Here is a 22,231-nt window from a genome sequence, read left to right on the forward strand (position 1 = left end):
GAACGTACCCGTTTCTTGAGTGTTGTTTGTCGAGTTGTTGGGAGGACACGGCGTGTTGTTCTTCGTCCAAGGGTTTACTTTCGGCGGCGGAGCCTCGGTCACGTTCTTCTGGCCGATTTCTGCATTGTTACTGGGCACATTTTGGTCACTTTCCTTGTGGTTCGTGTTGTTTTTGCTCAATGCGTCCAGTTTGGCGTCCATGGCCCCTTGTTTCGGGGGTTTTGACTCGACTTTGGGATGTTTCCCCTCGACTTTGGGAGCTCGCTGCCCCTGCTCGTGCTGCCCCTCGTCCGGACTCCTCGGTGTATCAGACTTCCCCGCGGTGTTTTGGTCGCCCTCTCCTAACCGACACTCACTCGCCACTTCAGCCGACATGCTGCAGAATACCACTCCAACACGGTTTTATCTGCCAGTGTCCCTGAGATAACGCAGTCAAGCCCTGAACGCTGTAGTTGTGGCTGTACACGAGTTGACAGCAGCAGCTCGAGTTGGAACAAGCTCGACTTGCTTCAGCACACTGGCCAAAATAATCACTCAAAATAATTTCACTCTCCAACAAGCCATCTTGAGCAATATGTTGCACAGAGCGAACAGAAAGAAGACTTTCCGTTTTTTGTTTTTATTTTAAAAAACAACTTTAGCCGCCTCTCCACGTTTCCGATCAACTTGACGTTAGGGCCGATCTGCAGTGAACCTAAAAGGAAATAACTACGAATAGCCACGAGTCATTGATTCGCTGATGGAAATGAACTCAGCGCTGCCGCTTAGCGGCCGGACGGTAGTACTGCAGCCGAGCGGCGCCTCCGTTTACTCAGTCAGGACAAACTGACGTGGCCTACGTATCAGCTGGGTGCGCGCGCACACACACATATACAGTCGCTGAACTTGCACAACATACTCACTATGCTCATTGTCCACACATGGTTACATATACACACACACACACACACAAACACAAACAATGCTCATTGCACACATGGCCACACACACCATGCTCATTGCACACATGGCTACACACACACACACACACACACACACACACACACACATCAGCTGAATGCGCACAACACACTCACCATGCTCAACTGTACACACACACACACATCAGCTGAACTTGCACAACACGCTCACCATGGTCTGTGTATGTGGTATGTGTATGTACTGTGTTCTTTGATCTGCATTGTTTTGAATTGTCTGGATCTTATCTTGACTCAGTGAAAGTGAGTAACATTGTTAAAAAAAAACATTTGCAAAAAAAAACAAAACATAATGCAGCTCACTACAGCAGACCTTGCAGTCACCTGTTACAGGCAATTCATATATCCTTGCATAAGAAAATGTGGGTTAAAATGCAAAAAGAAATAAACAAACAAATAAATAAATAAAAAAATATTATTTGAGAAAATAAGTAAAGGAAATAAAGGCTGAGGTGAGTTTGTAAAATATATTTGCAAGTCTGTTCTCACTCCATTTTTTAAATATTGAATTCATATAAACTTGTCTTGGAGTTCATATTTTTCCTACACATGCATTTAACTGTAAAGTTAATTTCCCTCAATGTAGAATATTTTTATGAAAACAATCCAGCTATTCAAACATTAAGGTTACTATTTAATGTACTGAATAATTCCCTGGCTATTTTTCTGGGTAATGTAAGTTATTCTTGAGTTATTCAAAGGAGATTTGGTTTAATCCCACAGTGGTGGAGTGAAATTTCCAAACTCAAAGCCAAAAAAAAAATCATCACGGACCTCCTGGGCATATATTTCAGACCCTACTTTGAGAACAACAGCTCAAGAAAATCCAGACTATATGAATATTCAAATTTTAAACCCTTTGCATATGCCCAACCCCTTCCCATTGTGTGTGTGTGTGTGTGTAAGAGAGAGTGTGACTGTTTGGTTATAAATCCCATTAACCTGTGAGTCAGCTCTGGTGCTGGAAATAGTCCAGATAACAAATGGCACCAGAAGATTCCAGAGGGAGAAGTTTGTGTAAAAATTCAAATTGCGTGTAAGTGGTATACATTCAGATTTTAATCAGGGTCAGGGTACGTTCTTGAGGGTGTGTTTGGAGTGTGTGTAAGACAATTCCAGTGGCCCACCCACTTTCAGGTAGTACTTTCAACAAAAACCGCTTTCACACATTCACTTAAACGTGAAGAGATTTGTCTTCACACTTCATACTGAATAATCAAGACCGCACTCAAGACTCAGAGACTCTGGGCTCGTTTGGGGGGTGTGGCTCATAATTGCAGGTTTGCATTCACAAAAAAATTCCTTCAGGATTTTTGTGTATGCAAAACAGTAGGTACTACGTTAATGTGGTACGAACACTTAAGCAGCAAAGAACAGCGACTTTTTTCAAGAGGACCAGGAATCACGTCTCTGCTTGAACAGTGTTCACATTTCAACAATCATCTGGGAAAAAGTGTGAAAATGACCTATGTTTATACAAGCAAGAGTCTTGAAACATTTATTATTACTTAGTTGTTGTTGTTTTTTCTGAAATTTGTATGAGCCTCAGCTGGACCATCCTGCTAATGCCTCATCAAGGCCATACCTTATACATAGCCCCACAATACAAAGCTGTAGAACTACCCCTTGTTATGACCAGTGTTTTATGAACTGCATTTGCATATTGAACCTGATTGGCTCTTATATATTATGATGCAAGAACACTTGCCTGTGCCATGTTCACTATTAACACATGTTTTCCTGTGAGGGTCTTTTTTTCAGCCCCTTTTCCTTCTTAAAAGCCACACCAATAAAGCTTTGAATCATACATTTTTAAAATCTTTTTCCATAATCTTTATTTAAACAAAAATTTCCCCTTTATGGTCAATCAAGTTAACAACCACAAATGAGAAATGAAAGCTTCCAACAGAAATCACAAAATAGCCCAAATCTTAAAAATGCACCATTATCAACACATAACATTACATTATTAAATTATTATTACAAAAGTGTCCTTGTTTTAACTTGACCAATCAAAATGCTGATACTGAGAAGTTCCAGTCTATCAAATACATGCCAAACATTTTTCCCCTGACTTTTTTTGATTGCTTACAATTAAACTTATTCGACCCCCATTGCAAATCAGGTTTATTGTCAAAATTTGACAAGTCATTATAAGATGCATTTTCAGTTGAATTTGGGGAAACCACATGAAGCATTCGTTGTGTTGAACGATTTCAATTGCTTTTGTCTGATTTGTTCTTTGCAAACAGCTGTCAATTTTGATAATAAACCTGATTTGCAGTGGGGGGTGAATCATTTTGATTGCAACTGTATGTATATGTGTGTATACCTGTATTCACGTTGAGTTCATGTAGGCTTCATTGGCATGACCAATGGGAAATATCGGAAGTGACTTCCTTTAGTCTCCCATTTTCAAGTAAAAGGAAGTGAACAGATACTAGATTTACATATGAGCCTGGAATTGTATGAAATGCTCCTGGCCATAACCATACAATGGCAGCCAAAGCATTCAAATTATTTCATTTATCAACCCACTGATTAATCAGATGAAATAATTCTGGTATTGGATATGTTTATCATGGAGGCAGATTTAACCGAAATCCATTTATGAAGTTTCCAACACAGATCATGTATATAGAAATGTATTTATACACAGAAAATCTCCAAGATAAAGTAATGACTGGTGTTGTACTGTATATGATGATGTGCCTACTCATATTTCCTCACACTGCGGCCCTCTGAATGTATCTGCTAGCTAAAGCAGCATCATATCCTTCTCCTTTTCTGTTTTTCTGTCATGAATTAAGCAAATGTATGTCGCTGGTAAGTCTACAGTCTACTCAAACGCTAATGTGCATCTATCCATACTTTTTAAGCATACATGTCTGTATTTTTGACTGAGTATTTTGTCTGTTGTTGCGAGAAAGACACTTAAAAATAAAACACAAAAATAGTAACAGCAGCAATAGTAATAGTGGTAATAATAGCAGCAGGAGTAATAGTATGACTAGAAGTATTTGTAGGAGTGTACATAAGTAGTAATAGTCATATAAGGAGGAGGAGGAGGAGTAATAGTAGTAATAGCAATAGTAGCAGTAGTAGTAATAGCACTGGGAGGAGGAGGAGGAGGATGAAAAGGAGGAAAATGAACAGGAGGAGGAGGAGTAATAGTAATAGTGGCTGTAGTAGGAGGAGGAAGGGGAGGATTAATAGTAGTAGGAAGAGGAGGAGGAGGTGGGGGACAAGGAGGAGGATTAATAGGAGGAGGAGGAGAAAGATTAGTAGCGTACTCGTTAAATAACCTATTTACTTATTAGCACATGAGATAAAAAACCACTGCAACCCTCTTTATCTTTTTCCTTCGTTCACGTTTGATGGATGGAGTTAGTAAGTAGTTAACATTTGCCAATTAGCTAGCTCTCAAACAAATCGGGTGTTTCGGGCAGCATGGCCCCATTTTGACCCACACCGCCCCTCAGTAACATCATAAAGGTGTCAAAGTAAATTTATTTTTGTTCTATTTTAGGTGTTTGAAACATCTTGTATCGTTATTGCAGTGGTGCATTAATCACCGTATATTTGTGAGGGCAATACAGTTTAATAGTTTAAACAGTTTGAAATGGAGAAATCAGTTGCTTAGACTGTATTCAGTGTTAATTGTAAGCCGCTTTACATGAGACTCTGTTTCAGTTTAAGCAATGTAATGTAATATGTGAGTACAAATAGGTCAGGGATTAAGTATACTACTAAGCTAAGCCCTTGTCAGAGAGGAGGTAGTACGGGTTAGTGCAGCAATGAAAACAAGATGAGGGTATTCATTCATTCATTCATTTGTTTAGTTATTTATTCATTTGGCACCTGTATAATAACTATATATATATATATATATATATATATATATATATATATATATATATATATATATACTGCAATAATTCTACCTGAGACTACTATTGAATTTTTTTTTGTCACACAAAAATATTGACTTTGTTTCATTTACTACTGTTTACTGCTCATATATATATATATATATATATATATATATATATATATATATATATATATATATATACATATATATATATGTATATATATATATGTATATATATATATATATATATATATATATATATATATATATATATATATATATATATATATATAAGTCATTCTATTTTTTTTTCGTGTGAAATGTAATTGGAGGTCTGACAGTGCAGTTTGACTACAGAGTCTTTAAGTTGGATGAAGTTATATACAACACTGTCCTCTCATGGTAAACTTTATAATTGCAAGTTAAGCAATGTAATCAATAAAACGTGGACACACAAACCATACATCAGGATTTATGTCTTCATGCAATATTTTATTCCTGTATACACATTTTTTTAAACATTAAATTGAGGGTAATGATTCAAAGTGAGACTTTTTGCTATCGAATTCACTACAGCCATTTTTAAAGTACTCAGTAAATTCCCTAGTGTTGAATTAGCTCCCAGAGTGTTACTAAAAACTGAAGGATGTGAATGCAACACTGTGGGTGTTAAATCGACACTGGTGATTTTGCTGTGTAGGACATTTACGAAAAGAGTAAGCACTTCAGAGGTCATCAGAGATAACTGACACCCAGACGTAATTCCTTTCCGATAAATTCACTGGATAGCAGGATATCAAAAATAATGTAATGGTGTATAGCATCACGGGGCACCATTTACAGACTTATTCGCAAGGGAAATCTAGCATAGACAATCCACCTACCTGCAGGTTTTCAGACAGTGGGAGGAAACCAGAGAACCTGGAGGAAACCCACACAATTATAAGGAGAACCTGTGAAACTCTGTACAGAAAGTAACCCAAGCTCAAGCGCAAACCAGGAAGGCTGTGATGCGGCACACTGCACCATTGTGTTACCTTATCTCTGTATTAGTCTTCTTATTTTTTCAGTTTTAAATGGTCTCTTGCTTTTATATTAAATTGTGTTATATGACATCAACAACAACAACAAAAAAAACATTATTTCCTTCTTCATTTCCTTCCACATTTTCAATCCCTTACTGCTTAGATGCTATTGAAAATATCTGAATACCAGTAACTTTCCTAATGTAAAAATTGACATAAATTTTAAATTCATCACCGACTTAAGTTGCCAACTCAGAATACAGTCCTATATTCATAGACTATGCACTGTACTTTAGTATAGTAACTGTATTTTTGTAGCATAGTAAGTTTTGAAAAGTGCATTTAAAAATCATTGTGCATTCATTTATTACAATAATGACATTACAAGTTCAAAATGATGATCTACACACAATGAATATATACATGCCATTGCTGATGTATTTTTTGAAAGATATACACTGTTATACTTATTAAATATGTACATACAATTATAGATGTCTGTTCATTTGTCTGTTCATCAGTCCGTGATTCATTTACAGACTAATTCGTCACTTAGAGATTGTAAATACTAAAAAGAACAATGAAAAAAAAAAAAGCATTAATAATGAGAACTGAATGAACATTATCTTTTGAAATGTAGTTCAAGTCAATGATAAGCCCTGAGTATGATAAGCTCACAGAAACCAAAGTACAAATAGGACAAATACAGGGTGTGGTTCAATATTATTGTTTATCTCACCCTTGTCAGTGCAATGTTTTCTCTTGAAGGAATCCCCATTTCCATTGAAAGGTTTGGTTTGTTAATGTAGCAATGCTATTAAGAGCCTTCCATTACTTTATTAGAGTTGTACGTTTAAATGACCCTCAGAGGCAAGAGGGTTTCTGTCAACCTGAATTTAGACTTAATAAGCAGGACTTACCCAATAGGTATTGCATTCGGTTGCAATGTCCTTTTACAAAAGGCAAATTGCACCTCACATGGCATACCTCATATGCTTTTATTTGTGTGAGTAGTGTGTTCAAGGGCAAACTCAAACCTGATTTGTAGAGACATCCAGGTTTTCATTTTATTAAACGGCCTTTACAAAATGAGGCAAAATGAGGAACTGGACATTCTGGATTTTGGAACTGGTGGGTATTTTTGTTGAAGCTGGTTTTTACATAGTCTTTTACTCCATCGGTACTCGGTATTCAACAAATTAGTTGAATTAGGAAAATAGCTGGTAAGTTATTATGAGAGTAATTAGTAAATATACTCAGTATAGTGTAATCCTACTGAAAAGTCTGCTCCAGTCATGGACGCTTCGATGATAAGCTCATCAAAGTGAAAGATAAAAATGCATAATTCCTCCCTTCATACTTCAAGTGTGTTTTAAGATGTACCATAGATTGTTATACCATATTTACGATCTATGGACCGATACAAACGTATGAAGAATAGTTGAAAAGGTTGTGGTAAAAACAGGACTGAAGCATAAAGAATGCACTTAATGTATGTTGTTGTAGATGGTAATGAGGCCTGTAAGGGTTAAAAGAGTCCAGATGACTTGCAGATGGTTTGCAGAGGACAGAGCTTTGGGTCTGGTGTATATGTAAGGATGCTCCTACGAGGGAAATGCAGATCAATGTGAACATACAATACAGCAGAGGTTTTGTGGTGAAGATCCAAAAGCACTGTTATTGTTACCTTACCTCTGCCGGACAGATGAGTTTTACTGGCTCTGAGAAGATCTTGATTAAATCTTTCTTGTCTGGCGGTTGAAACTGTGAGAGATAAAGACTGAAAGTCGATTGTGGTCAGGCTGTATTATGTAAGAAATAAACCACATGGGGTTTGCACTGTATGGGGACGCACCATTATGAGGGCACACTGTGTTACGAAAATATTCAAATTTGTGGTGGTGTGATGGACAAGACACAATGTTTTACTGTTCCCCACTATTCTGAAGTGGATTATTTTCATACAACAGTACATCTTGAAGCGTTGTGCTCCTCTTACGCCACAGCAATTTGACAACGATTCCAGTTTTTCTACTAATTAAGCGATAGTTTTGGTTACGTGGACTGTACATAGAGGGACAGAAATCTTGCAGGTTTCATTAAAAATGTCTTCATTTGTGTTCCAAAGTTGAACGAAAGACTTATGGGTTTGGAACGACATGAGGGTGAGTAATTGATGACAGAATTTTCATTGTGGGTGAACTATCCCTTTAAAGAATGTCACGTTTAACATTGGGGAACATCTGTGAAACAAGTTAGCTTCTGTTATCACTTACATTATAGCAGCAAGATACAGTCATTCTTTCACCAGCCTTTCTTTTTCTTCTCTCAATGTTAATAATTTATTTATTTTTATTTATTTTTTTTAAACACAGCTTGTCATGTTACAGAGAAATGGGAAAATCCTCTAAGCTTTACTGAGAGTTACAAAGTACTGAAACTGGAGACTCCTTCCACAAATGTTAAATAGACATTTCCTAACAGAAAACGTCACTATACCAACAATTAGACGCCCTTCTTTGTTAAATAACAGCACATTTTATAATTTGTTAATTATCAGGTTTTGATTATGAAGGTCAGCCTAACACGTCCCTTTAAATAAACTGGTTACTATAGAAACAATAACAAACAAGTGCATTAATATTAACATGTGATGTGAAGTATAACCCAACATATTGTCAGAGCTGCTGTTATAGGAGATTACTCAACACCTTCTAACCGATTTCATGCTGTGGTATGAAAGTAGTTAATACAGGCCAGATGAAATTTACCATGTTGTTCCAGAGACCCTTGGCCAGCTCCTCGTGACCCTTTATGGTGAAATGGAAACAGTCTGGGGAGAAGTAACTAAAATCGATTTTGCCATTCTGTAAGAAACCAGAGAGAAATATACATCAGAGGACTAACGTGCACATTTGAAAATAGGATTAACAGCTGTTCCACCATTAAACTATGATGACAGATGCTTTAATTGATTTGTTCCATCAGATTCTGACTGCAGTTGTTTATATTTAGCGCTTAGTTATTATTTTGAAAGATTTACTCACAGCTAGTCTGGGTGGCTGGGCGTATGTGGCATACGGCTGCAGAACCACAGCAAAATCCTCTTTAAAGTAACGATCGCTGTTCAGCAGCTCCTCCAGTCTCCTCTACAAAACCACAACACACAAACCAGCTGTTAGCTGAACTGTGTGTTGCACAAATTGCTCCTCGTTCAAACCAGAGGCTTTCAGTGTCCAATTAAAAAGCTCTTACTACTACTCTCCCAGTGGCATTCTCATGATGCCTCCCTCCAGAGTCTAAGCTTGTCCTTGCAATAAAAACCGAGTGTTGAGCTGAAAAACACTGAAGTGTGACTTTTGAGTTGATTTTACACTAGAGCATGGATGCCATAATGTCTTGTTTTGATGAATAAGACTAAGAAAACACGGGCACACTTTCACTGCAAAAAATGATATCTTAGCAAGTAAAAATATGATAAATAGGCTAATTCAATTATTGATGTTTATTATTAGTGTGTCTTTCGACGTTCGATAATGAGGATCAGTGTAAATTAGTGTAAATTATGAAAGTAATCCAGCACCAGCCAATGATGTTTGTGTACACACATGCATATGGCAAATTATATAAATAATTTGAAATTGTGCGTGTTTAATTCATATTCTTTCTGCATTGAAAAAGTGTGGGACAAGGTGTGGGGATGCTTTGCTGCTTCAAGGCCTGGAAAACTTGCAATAACTGAAGGAAACATAAATTCTGCTCTCTACCAGAAAATCCTAAGGGGCATTTAGTTTTTCACATTGATGATAGGTGTTGGATCACCTTTTTTTTTTTTTTTGCTTCAATAAAATAATAAAATAAAAACTTTATTGTGTGTTTACTCAGGTTGCCTTTGTTTTATGTTGTACTTAGTTTGAAGAGCTAAAACTATTTAGTGTGAGAACGGGGGCAAATACTTTTTCACAGCACTGTATTTAAGGTGGTGGTTATTCACACATGAATTGTGGTTAAGGTTAGCTCTTCATTAGCTAAATGAAGTAAATTACTAAATGCCTCAACTCATCATTAGTTCATATTTAAGTGAGTATTAATTCAGGAATTAGTGCATGATTATTCATGTGCTGTTATTGTAAAGAAAGATGCAATATAGAATAAGACATTTCTAAGCTTGACATTAGTATAAAGTCTATGTCTATAAAAAGGCTTAATGGTCTTATATTTGTTCTATAATAATCTCATAAGGAGAATGTTTTTTTGTTTGTTTGTTTGTTTTGTTTTGTTTTGCAGTGTTCTTTGTGCTATTTGTATTATAGGGCACTGTGTTAAATAATTCGGTGCCTCAAAATATATTACTTCTCAAACAAAACTAAAAAGCTATTTGCTACATTTAGTCCACTGAAAAAAAAAGCCTTTAAAGTCTGTTAACAAAAAAAGTGTAATAAATACGTTATTTTGTAAAAAAAAAAAAAAAACAGTACTGCACTGAACTGACAATCATTTTATTGTGTACACAAAGAGAGTTAATATAATTCTCAATTTGTAGATTTACAATTACATCTAATTTCATGGACAATTACACTTTATGTGGCATCAAATGCATAATATACTCCAGTAAAATAGTCACTTTGTCACAGTTTGTCGATTTGTAATGGTTTTACTATTTAGAGATTGCTTCATCACCTTTTTTAGGGCATAATTATGACAATATATTATATTAATTCACACTTGAACAGGCCTCTGACTCAACTAATACATACCTGGAATTCCAGATTTACTTCAGTCAGCTCTGCCAGTTCAGTGGAGTTCTCTTCAGGCCTGACCAAACATGAACAGAAACTCCTATAGAGTGAGACAGAGAGAGAGAGCAAGAGGGAAATGTGAGGGGAAAAATAGTTAGAAGAAAATGAGAGAAAGGGGGAGATAGCAGGAGAGAGAGAGAGAGAGAGAGAGAGAGAGAGAGAGAGAGAGAGAGAGAGAGAGAAAGGAGGTTTAAATAAAGAGTCGTATGAAAAAAGAGAGGAGAAAAAAGATGGAAAAGTGAAAGTTTTAATGTGTGTGTGTGTGTGTGTTTGTGTGAAAGAGAGATAGATAGAGAGAGAGAGAGAGAGAGAGAGAGAGAGAGAGAGAGAGAGGAGGAAATACTTTTGGAGTTGGCAGGCTAGGGTGGGCTCCTGAACCTCCCTCAGAGGCTTCATAGTAAAAATCTGCACCATGTTCACAATCAGTCGAGGAACCTGACAAACAAAAATATGATAAAAATATACAACTTACAAATATAATAAAACATAAACGGCTCTTCAGTCTATGTGCACGTAATGTAAATAAGGCTATTGTTAGCAACATTTCCAGGAAAGGGTTTAAGAATAAAATAAAAAACATGTCATGCACATCTTAAAACAACTGGTTTTACTGAATCATAACTTCAGCATTACAGGAAAATACACAAAAATGAATACATAAAACGAATAACACGTAATAAGTGAAGTTTTGAGCTTAAACATTTTAAAGAACTAAATCATTACATTTTAAAATAGTGCATTGTTCTGTAAAACACTGTTAAAAAAAAATATCGGCAGCCCCACAGTTAAGAGCGTGATTCATGGTAAATTAATCATTGAGAATAAGCTTAGACCCTCCTCCATACAAAACATTTCAAGATATGTCAAATTCTTCATATGTGAAATTCTTCGTGCGGTTACCTTCGTCAATTCAGAGCACAGGACTGAAAAAAAGTTGGAGACCGAGATGATGGTTGCAAAGTATAGTTTTTTTTTTCCTTCTACAATCATATCTATTGTTTTGGATGCACGTACATTTCTGAGTTGTAACCTTCTGACGACTAAGAGGCCACCAAGACATCCTGTTATTCAGTAGAATACATGAAAGGACCCCTGAACCACAAAACAGCCCCAAAACATCAATGATCGATCATCATGTTTTACAACGGTGTCTCTTTTCTAGTCTACCTTTATCACCAAACATGCAGATGGTGTTCATGGGCAAAAACACAAAATTTTTACATGGATGATGATTGGTGAAGTTCAGGTCCGAGTAGTATTCACAATTCACAAAAAATATATATATATATTCAGATGGGTAAAATGAAAGAAGTAAATACATAAAGAATTACCTCATTCATCATCATATCTAGGGAGGCTGTGAGGTACTTGATGAAGTTGTCAGGTGAGAACAATTTCTGCAACGAATAAAACGCACACCTCGGACTAAAATATCATGCAATGTTCTTGGATTTTTGCTTTTTTATTAGTTCAATTCTTTAACATGGTTTATTTAAAGTGACTCGTTTAAATAATTTGCTTATTATCTACATATAAGTATGTAATTTGAGCTGTAATATAATTTATTGACTTATCATATTGATTCATCAAACGTAATCTGACTTGCATTTCAGCTCATCTACACTTTGTACTAATAGATACAGAACAAGTAAATTCATTTCTGGTAAATAAATCCGGGGGAAACAAAAATCCAAAAGCTGTTACTGGCATACTAAGTGCACGGTTTAATGCTGTGATTTAATGTAAGACATTCAAAACACCACGACGACAGTGAAAATGTTCAGTGAATAATAATTTTGTTCATACAACTGCTAGGATGTTTATTAAAAATAAACTTGAACTTGACAACCATACAGTAGTGGCATATCTTAAGTGACATTTATGTGACGTAATTATCATAAAAGATAGGGATATACCCATCAGAATGGTGTGTCCTTAGGGTCAGTGATCATTTGTATATTCTGAACGTGTATTAATAAGGTCAGATAAGATATGGCTGTCTTACTTTGTCCTTGCAATAATCACAGATGTCATTCATCCCAATTAAAATGGTCACAAGCTTCCAATCCTCTTTAAAGTTTAACCCCTGAATAAAAAGGAGGAAATGCATAACGAGTCAAAACTCTATGTAAGCAGACTGCAGGAATTTTAGTACTATCGATTATAATGCATTTATATTGTGTATAAGATCTTACTGGGTAGGTTTTGAAGGTGTCAATCATGTTCCTGGCCTGTTCAGAGAAATTCCTGTAAAACATAAGCAATCGAATAGAGAGATACACAAATTGAAACATCAAGAAGATAAATATTTGTGCATATACAGTATACAGTGTTTGCATGTATTGTACATGACAGAAAGCATGACTTTAAATACATGATACTGATTAGATAAATTGAACATCTTAAACATCTTAGATTTTGTAGGTGTATATGAGTGTGTGTATATTTGTGTGTGTATCTTTTTCCCCGACATCACATTAATTATGCTTGTCACATAGATATTCTTATCACATTAATTTATACTTATCACATTTAGGCACAAAGCACACGCACACACACACACACACACACACACACACACACACACACACACACACACGTTCACTCTCGGGGGCAAGTTAAGAGTCACCAATTCACCTACTGACTTGTTTTTGAAAGGTAGGAGAAAGTCACAGAAATACTTTTGCTTTTTACCCCCTGATTATTATGGCATGGGGCTTTGAAGAAGTTTTAATGCTGTTGTATATAAAATATAAATGAAATAAACACGAGGGAGACCTAGTATGAGTAATATATAATCTTATTGAGAATTGACTGGGCTGGTGGACTGTATGAACGGATGTTCACCTAAAACACAGCACACAGATAAGCAAGGTGCAGGGGGATAGCAATACATGTATTTGATTAAGTGCGGCAGGTCTCAGAGCGTAGGTGGAGTACGTCTGCACGCAGGCAGAAGGTCAACTAAGAGACACACACACACACACACACACACACACACACACACACACACACACACACACAGAGGCCTGGTGTGTATGCAGAAAACAGAAATTAATCTGTTTCATATTCTGTTTCATGAAAAAATCTTATAGGGTAATGTACATGCAAGCACTAAGAACAAAAAAAGAAATGTAGAACAAACATAAAATTTACTCATAATGTTGAGATGATGTGTTTGAAAGTGTCCGTTCTCGACGAAAATCCAGTCAGGAAGCGACACAGACAAGGTCAAGTTATTTTTAAAGAGTGAAACAAAACAAAATATATTTTGGAGCCGGAACTGCACCTGCGTGATAAGGGTCGCTCAACAGTGCCAATTGATGTACGTAATGGTGTTCCAGGATAGCTAACTCTAAACATATTAGTGTCTGGGTCACCCTGACCCTAAGAAAACTGTATAAATAGAAGAGCTTCAGCTCTGGTTTTTTAGATCGCATTTTGGGATGTCTCAAACTGTGGGGATCTCGTGTGGTGGAACGGAACGAATAAACCTGGACCCTTGCTTCTTCTCACTCACGGCTGGTGTCTTATTATTCTTGCTCCAATTGAATATGTGAGTATCTGTTTCTATGTTAAGTGTCTTCAGGTAATTTGGGCCAGCAATGCCTTGAGAGCATCCATTTAATTTTATTTTCATGTCCACAAAGTATTTCAGCAAAATTGGTTGAAATTAACATAATTCTAATTATGTCACAGTCTGGATTTGTTGTTGCTGTTGTTATTGATATTGATGTTAGTAGAAAAAAAACCCAGATTAAAAAAAAAAACAGTATAAACCATCACAGACATTCTAATGGTTTCCACTACAAGTACCATTACAAAACATCAGCTAACCATTAAAAAGCATTACTATTACTAGTATTGGTCCTTAATGGTATCCACAAGACATAACATGCCACCAATAGAAGGCAACAAATCACCAGTAGACCCACAGGGACCATTAGAGTTTCCATTAAAACCAATACAATTCCCATTATAATAATTAAAACGATTGCAAATTCTATGTATTTTTGTATTTTTGTGAATTTTTTTTTTTTAACAAAAGATCAAAAGGTTAAACAATAAAGACAATTTCTCACAGCCGTCTTTGCTGATCCGTACCAAGGGTGCCAATATTAGTGGAGTTCACTGTATATTTAAATATAATTAAAATATTTCTGTGAAACTCGAGAGGCATAGAGTGTCTGAACGTTGTACTTACACTGTGTTGTGACCAGTGACGCCTAAATTAAAGCCGGTCTCATTAAGACTTGAAGGACGATCATTCAGGGTCCTCTTAGGTGCCGGAAAAATTACATCCGGGTTAAAGAGTTTCACAATGTCTGAAAGAAAGTGAAGGAGAGAGAGAGAGAGAGAGAGAGAGAGAGAGAGAGAGAGAGAGAGAGAGATCCAGATTACAGCTAAGAAAGTGTGAGAGAAAGAGAGCAAGAGAGAAATATCCTCTGAACCTAGGGTAGATAACTTATCTTACTTGCGAGAGTGATAACATCACGATATGTTCCATGGCCCCCAATACTGCACACAGCAAGATAAAGTTCTTCAATAAAGCTCATCGAATGAATTTGATAAAGGCACATGATTACATCAGAAACACAAAGAGTTACCTCTCATTTTATTAGTTTGATCACTGGGTTATTCACTCAATTTCCACACTGTTGATTTAGTTAAATGGCTACAGGATCTAAAAATGGCATCACACTTAGAAGGTGAAAGTGCATGTGAGAGAGAGAGAGAGAAAGAGAGAGAGAGGAAGGGAGGTAAGGACAGACAGCTAACTTATACAGGGTGAAATTGTATTGCATGTTTCTTGGCGATTGATAAAGCCATAACATTTACAGTAAACAAAAAATATTTTTTAGCTAATTTTGTCAAATTCACTGTATATAAGTCAGAATGTATGGGATAATATTTATGCCACTAAGATTTGGAAATGAATGTTGTAAAACAAAAATTTTATTATTTATTTTGAAATTATATATCAAATATTAAGTTGAATTCAGCCAATTTAATTAAATTCAACTGTAAAATACTCAGATGTAGAGAGAGGAGGGCACTCAATCATTTCTTCTCTAGGGATTGGCTGAAATGGCAATAACAGAATCTGTCTTTGTTAGTTTTTCTCCTAAAATGCTCAGATGTAGCACTGTATAATTTTGAGTCTAAATTGGATTAGCTGAATTTAAAAAGCTGATTAAACTTGTAGATATGATTATTTATAATCAATATTTTGCAGAATTTACTCTCAAGCAGAGTTCAGTGTTAAAGTCTTACGTAGAAATTTAAGTTACGAACTACAAATATGAAATGCTACAATGCTTGATGTGCAATTTTTAAGTGAATTTTTTTTTTTTAAGATAAATTCAAATGACACAGTCGAGTCCTACTAGCTCCAAAATCATGATAAAGAAATGAAGCTGATGAAATGAACAGCCAAGCTCAGAATATTCAATACCTCCATGACACATCACGATACTCGATTGGCACTCCCAGGACTGTAGACGCGTTGGCACCAATGGCTGTCTGATAAAAAGGCAGAATAATATGGTACTCAAGGTCAATCTGCTATAAATAGTACTGTATGTGTGGTGGCCAGGAAAAACACAGTCAAAATGTGGACATTTTCTACTATAGTTCTGAAAACTACAGGCTTTCATGAACTGAAATATGCTTCTATTTTTGCATATAACACATGTAATGTTCTAGCATTTTATCTACTGCTTACCTCCAAAAGTGAAAGGGGAAAAAAAAGCATTGGAAGATTTCATTCCCATTCCACACCTACCCTTATATTTGTAACCTAATCTACTTATGGATTAACAGTACTTATGCACTTTAAATAGTCTGGCTACAGAGGGAAATGAGAATTTCATTAGGGCATTTAAACCTTTGACATTTTACAGATCTACAACTGTCGTCTGCACAGTGTGTGCAAGCGTTCTTATCTGTTTTAATGATGGCATTATTGCAGGAGCATCACCGATATTTTGGTAACTGATTACAAACTAAATTAATTCAGCCCATTTCTCTATGGCACATAGCTATCCCAAAAGAACTTTCTCATTCAGTGACTACGTTTCGATGCACATCAATATTCCAATATTAATCGGAATTTATCGATATTCTAATTAGTATTGTAAAGTCATGTAAAGTCCAATTGACCGATTCAGATCAAGACGATATTCTGATTTCCCAAATTCTGATTCCTGCCCCTGGAATATGCCTGTTTTAACCGGAGATTTGTTGCATGTTATTGAGCACCTTATTCAGAAAATCCATTGAAAGGAGATATATGGGCATGCTCAATCCGCAAGGAATCGTGGGTGCTAACAGACGCTTAGCTGAAGGCTAGGTATTTAGGAATGACAACTCTGGCATACTACAACCACGTATACAAGAACATACCGATGCCTGTACATGTATAAACATCGTATTCGGAATATGACTGCAACCTGAATATAGACCTTAAACGGAATTTGATGTGCATGTAAACATAGTCAATTATTGCTGGAGAAAACCTTGGTTTTCATTCGTTAGGCAGAGTGACTGCATTAAGCACTGTAATTACTAACAGGCTCTTTACACAAAAATATTTTTTCAGGCAACAAAGAAAAGGTAAACAAGCAGCCTAAATAATAATATTTTCACATTGTTTTGGTGTGTAATTAGAAGAGTTATCCCAGCAGTCTTTTCCAAAAAATACTCTATATCACTAATGCCCTATGTAGTGTACTTCGAGGGAATAAGAAGCCACTGAGCCATAATCTTTCAAAGCTGCTGCTTACAGTCAGAGAGTCTCCTAAAGCGGCAATGACTTTAATGTCAGCTGCTTTCACCTTTTCCACTGCAACACAAACACACAGGTTGGCTTTGAGAAACAGCATGATTGGTTTGGAAAAAGGCCATTAGCACAAGATTTTTGGCCCAAGCAAGTAAGGACAGTAAGATTAAGTGAAAGATTAGGTCCCTATATTAGAACTGTGTAGAACAGTTCTAATATAGGGAACTCTGTAATTTAAAAAAATTACAGGACAGAGATCAGAATTTTAAAATATAGGAGCTTGGACTCAATATACATGAATTTTATATGAGTTAAACTGCAAACAACAAAAGATTAAACAGAAACACTTAATGTTAATCAGAATATGTTATATTATACCACAGTGTTGTTTAATTCTCAAATTTGACTGATCAGAAGGTGTTTTTCTGTAACGGCAGCTATGTCAGCAGTTCCAGATGCAAGACAAATCACAGGTTTATAATAATGTGCTCATTCTATAGTATATCTCTTCTTGTCACATAGTAACAGCTAACACAAAGGAACTTATTGTATATGGCAGTAATTAAAAAAATAATTACATCTAACAGGAATGGCTCAGGGGGTCCTCAGTAGAGAGCTATAGGAGTGCTTTATTGACGGCATAAAGATCAGAATTATATAACATTGGTAATGACAGCAGTATTGAGTTTATATAATAATTGTGTCATGATATCTCAGTCAGGTGAGCGTCATTCTGTAAGCACCGGAGGTGGGTAGGAAGATCAGTGTTATCTGAGAAAGCAGATAAACATATGGGACTGAGTCCAATCTCTTCTCACGCAAAATTAGCAAGAATTGAAATGACTGGGCACAATCGCAAGTCAAAACAATTTTTAATGTCATCCCAACAGAGGAGGAAAGTACACTAGATGGCCAAAGGTTTGTGAACACCTGACCATCACACCCATATGTGGTTCTTTTCCATGTCCTTGTAATCTGTAACATTACAATTTTCCTTCACCGGAACTAAGAGGCCCAAACCTGTTCCAGTATGACAATGCCACTGAGCACAAAGCGAGCTCCATAAAGACATGGATAACAAGGTTGGAGTGGAAGAAATCGAGTGTCCTGCACTGGGATGAACTGGAACTGGAGCCTCCTCACCCAAAATCAGTACCTGACCTCACTAATATTCTTGCAGCTGAATGAACACAAATCCCCACAGCCACACTCCAAAATATAGTGGAAAGCCTTCCCAGAAGAGCGGAGGTTATTAGAACGGCCAAGGGGAGATCTGGAATGGGATCTTCAACAAGCACATGTGAGTGTGATGGTCAGGTGTCCACAAACTTTTGGATATATCCTGTATGTCAGTACTGTAATTGTACTTTGTCACTATATCTAAGTATACTTTTAGGGACATAATTGCAGGGCCATATACAATACATACTTGAACATTAATACTTAGAGTTCATGAACTGGGGGGAAATGTTTAACTGGAAGCTGGAAGTAACTGAGATGATAAAACAGCTGCAATTTAAGTTTGATTTAAGTTTCGGAAAATGGCTGAACTGTTCCTTTAGCCTGAATTATTTGTACATTTATATTTTTTAAAAATTGGTTGATGTGAAGTCTTACACATTTTCAATAGTAAGACAATTTTGCTTAGTCAGATAAGCCTTAGAAAGTGAGGCAGATATAGAGAGTGGTGTTGTCTCTGATAAGATTAAAAAGTGCTGTAAAATAATTGAGACAGAGTGTGGAGTCAAACCCTGTTTCATGCAAATTCTAGGATCCCGGACAAGCAAGAGAATTTAGGGTTCTTTTCTATACAATTTTCTATACATTTTTTAAAATGCTATATTTATAATGTTAAATCTGGAGCTTTTACACAATGCATCTCACCTTAGTTGAAGTGTAAATCAACTTGTCTGAAATCTTATATCTAATAGTTCTATTATTATAGAGATCTGTGTTACCTGACGTGGGTACAGTGGGAGAAGGGCTCATATCTGGACATTGGAAAGGTGGATGCTGGAAATCCTGCTGCCGAACTTTATCTGGGTACTCCTGCAAGAGCAAAGCGCTTACAACACCCATAAAAGCCAAATATCATTAGTTCTAGCACAGTAAAAAGTTCATCTGTGTCTCAAATATTTCCTCAATGATTCTCAATCATTTTGCAGCCAGAGAACCATTTAAAAAAAATCTATTATTAAAGATATACATATTAGGCTCATTATTGAACTCTTTCATGCATAGTGTCCACATTTATGGACAGTCAATTTTAGGAAAATCACCTCCAAATCACTTGAGCATTATTGTAATTGAACATTAACTTAAATCTCTAGGCTATTTGGTTTTCTCAATCTTTATTAACTTTGTAAATAAATCAATAAATAACTAACAGAAGAATTCATGTAAAAAAATATTTGGTTCCAGATCACCTTAGATTTTTTAAAACTAGATTTTTTTTTTTTGCAAGATGAATTTTTATTCCTTGTGTCATGCAACAATTCTAAACTGTGTACATTTTTTTATGTTAAGAAATTCTATTTTCTAATATTTTCACCTTGAATGTTACATATTTTAGACCTGAATGTTATACTAAACAATTTATCAATTAAAAAAATATATTTCAAGCATACTGTTTTAACCTTGTTTTTTTTGTTGTTTGTTTGTTGTTTTTTTTTACTAGGGGACAATCCATTCACTTTTTAATACAAGTAATATTTAGAGTCAAAATTCACAATTTAAGAAACAAGATATATAAAAGAATCTGGATATGCACTTAAATAATTTTATGCATGAAAGGGTTAAATGTGCACAATAATATCCTGGTTATTTCTCTGAGCCATGGAGCTTTTTATTCCTGAACTTTGCACTCATAGAAGTCATTTTTATTCAAATTGTCATTTGATTAAAATTGACATTATTTACAGACTGATTTGGATTTGAATTTGGATTAACTCCATTCAATTCAAGTGACCAGTCAAACAGGCTAATAAATGTAAGAACTCAGTACTTGTAACAACTTTGATAATGGTGGATTGTCATTTCCATGACTATAACAATTCAGTGGAAATCATGGACCCCCCGGCTTTGCTTCAAGTAGTTCTTCAAGGCGTCCAGGCATCCCCAGACCTCTTGAACTTCCTGGAGTCTCAAATTATTAATGAGTCATTTCAGGCTCTTCACATTTTCTTTGAATAATTAAGGGTCCATAGATTCCTAAAAGGGTTTTACTTTAAGGACATTACTTTTAGGTTTGGGCTTCAGCATAGAACCACTATTTTTCGTAAGGTACTAAATAGAATTCATTCGTCTTAAAGCATATTATTCGGTAGCTATGGTGAAACTAATTGAGCTTTCACAGAGGGGTCCTGTGCTTAAAGCTTCTGTGTAACGCCCTGCAACAGAAAAGATTTCAGAAGAGCTTCTAAGTACAACCACTTAGAAAGCTTAATGATCGAAAGAACATTGAGTATCCTTATTTTCTTTAAGATTGCAGCTCAAAGCAAAGCCACAACAGCAAACCTATAAGGACAGACTTTTGAAGAAGTTGTGTAATGCTTTTCCAGATATTGAAGCAGATTAGAAAAAAAAATGCAGTGAACTGAGGTAATGCATGTAAAACTGAAGTAATGCATGAGGTAATACCTGATAAAGTGTCTCCTGACTGAAGTGCTTTATGGTTTCTTTATAATCCTGCCACCAGTTTCCTTTTAGACAAACAACAATGCTATATTAATGCAGGTATACTAAAACAACAACAACAACAACAACAAATATGTTACACACTGCTTTTTTCACTTTCGCCTAGATATAAACATTATAGGTACACGGTTATCGAATGCAGCCTATCTGACCAGATATTATTTAGCTGATCGAGTATTATTAGCACAGCAGCTGTGTATGTTGCATCTTTAAACACCTCAGTGTCACTGCTTATCTGGGAAACAGACCACTATGCAACAATCTCCACTTTAAGTTAAGTGCAATGGTCGTAAACTGACACTATCGATGTCATGCTACTGTCATTTGAGTCAATAGATCCAAGCAGAGAAATTCCAAGAGAAATCAATTACTGTGATTTTCTTTTATGAGCAAATAAAATGACCATTAAAAAAACACAAGCTGTCACATAATAGATATTTATAGGCTAGCATTAATTTTCTTTTTCACTCACCTTTTACATGGCACAAAAGAACGTGTGTGGTTACAGCAAAGAGAAAAAGCTTCATGATTTCTGATCATCAAATGAAGGACAAATGAATGAACCAGCTATTGGTTCGGGATTAGAGCTTCAATGCACTCCCTAAAAAAAAGCTGAACTGATATGAGAAATTATCAGTCATTTTTTATCTTAAAGACTCACCTGCCAATATGTGGCAAAGCGCAATAACTTGACAATCATTAATTGTATGATGCATTAGTGTGAGGCAGGACGCAAGCGAGTGAGTATACTCAGTGTGGTTTATTAGGGGTAATCCAAAAAAATCATAGTCACTGTTCCAGGCAGGGTTTAACATTATCCTTAAATAATCGTAAATAGAAGGTCTCAATCAGGAAGTCTTAATAACAAACAAAGAAACAAAGGAAACACAGGTAACCAAGGCTCATATATACACACATTTACAATGACAGGACATACAGATTTAAGAGGTTATATGAAGACAAACTTATCAAAAACTAAACACGGAACACATGTACACAATCAGGAAACATGGCACAAGAGGGGTTTTAAATATTTATTAAATACTTTCAAATATAAATATACAAAAAGTTATGCAAAT

At 35.8% G+C, this 22,231-nt stretch overlaps 2 protein-coding genes across 5 annotated transcripts in view; both read right to left on the minus strand.

Moving 5' to 3' along the window:
* Positions 1-704, minus strand: part of larp1b (La ribonucleoprotein 1B) — a 55,366-nt gene extending 54,662 nt beyond the window's left edge. For 3 of the 4 annotated variants that reach the window (XM_017476452.3, XM_047157836.2, XM_047157834.2), the window contains exon 1: positions 9-704. In XM_017476452.3, the coding sequence (XP_017331941.1) occupies positions 9-375 (367 nt within the window). In that variant the 5' untranslated portion in view covers positions 376-704. The remainder of the gene's footprint in view (positions 1-8) is intronic. The other variant, XM_047157835.2, reaches the window with a different exon arrangement.
* Positions 705-5,354: 4,650 nt separating this feature from the next.
* On the minus strand, positions 5,355-21,750 carry LOC108269896 (phospholipase B1, membrane-associated). The gene is made up of 16 exons (XM_017476022.3): positions 21,625-21,750; positions 21,096-21,157; positions 19,415-19,505; positions 17,461-17,519; positions 16,131-16,198; positions 15,150-15,193; positions 14,880-15,000; positions 12,871-12,922; positions 12,681-12,761; positions 12,007-12,072; positions 11,019-11,110; positions 10,634-10,715; positions 8,924-9,025; positions 8,648-8,743; positions 7,569-7,640; positions 5,355-7,480 (listed from the first exon to the last, which is right to left on the minus strand). The coding sequence occupies exons 1-16, from the start codon at positions 21,677-21,679 to the stop codon at positions 7,364-7,366; spliced, it is 1,260 nt and encodes a 419-aa protein (XP_017331511.1). The 5' UTR covers positions 21,680-21,750; the 3' UTR covers positions 5,355-7,363.
* Positions 21,751-22,231: the final 481 nt, after the last annotated feature.

The sequence above is a fragment of the Ictalurus punctatus genome, chromosome 9, assembly GCF_001660625.3.
Source record: "Ictalurus punctatus breed USDA103 chromosome 9, Coco_2.0, whole genome shotgun sequence".
Lineage (NCBI taxonomy): Eukaryota > Metazoa > Chordata > Actinopteri > Siluriformes > Ictaluridae > Ictalurus > Ictalurus punctatus.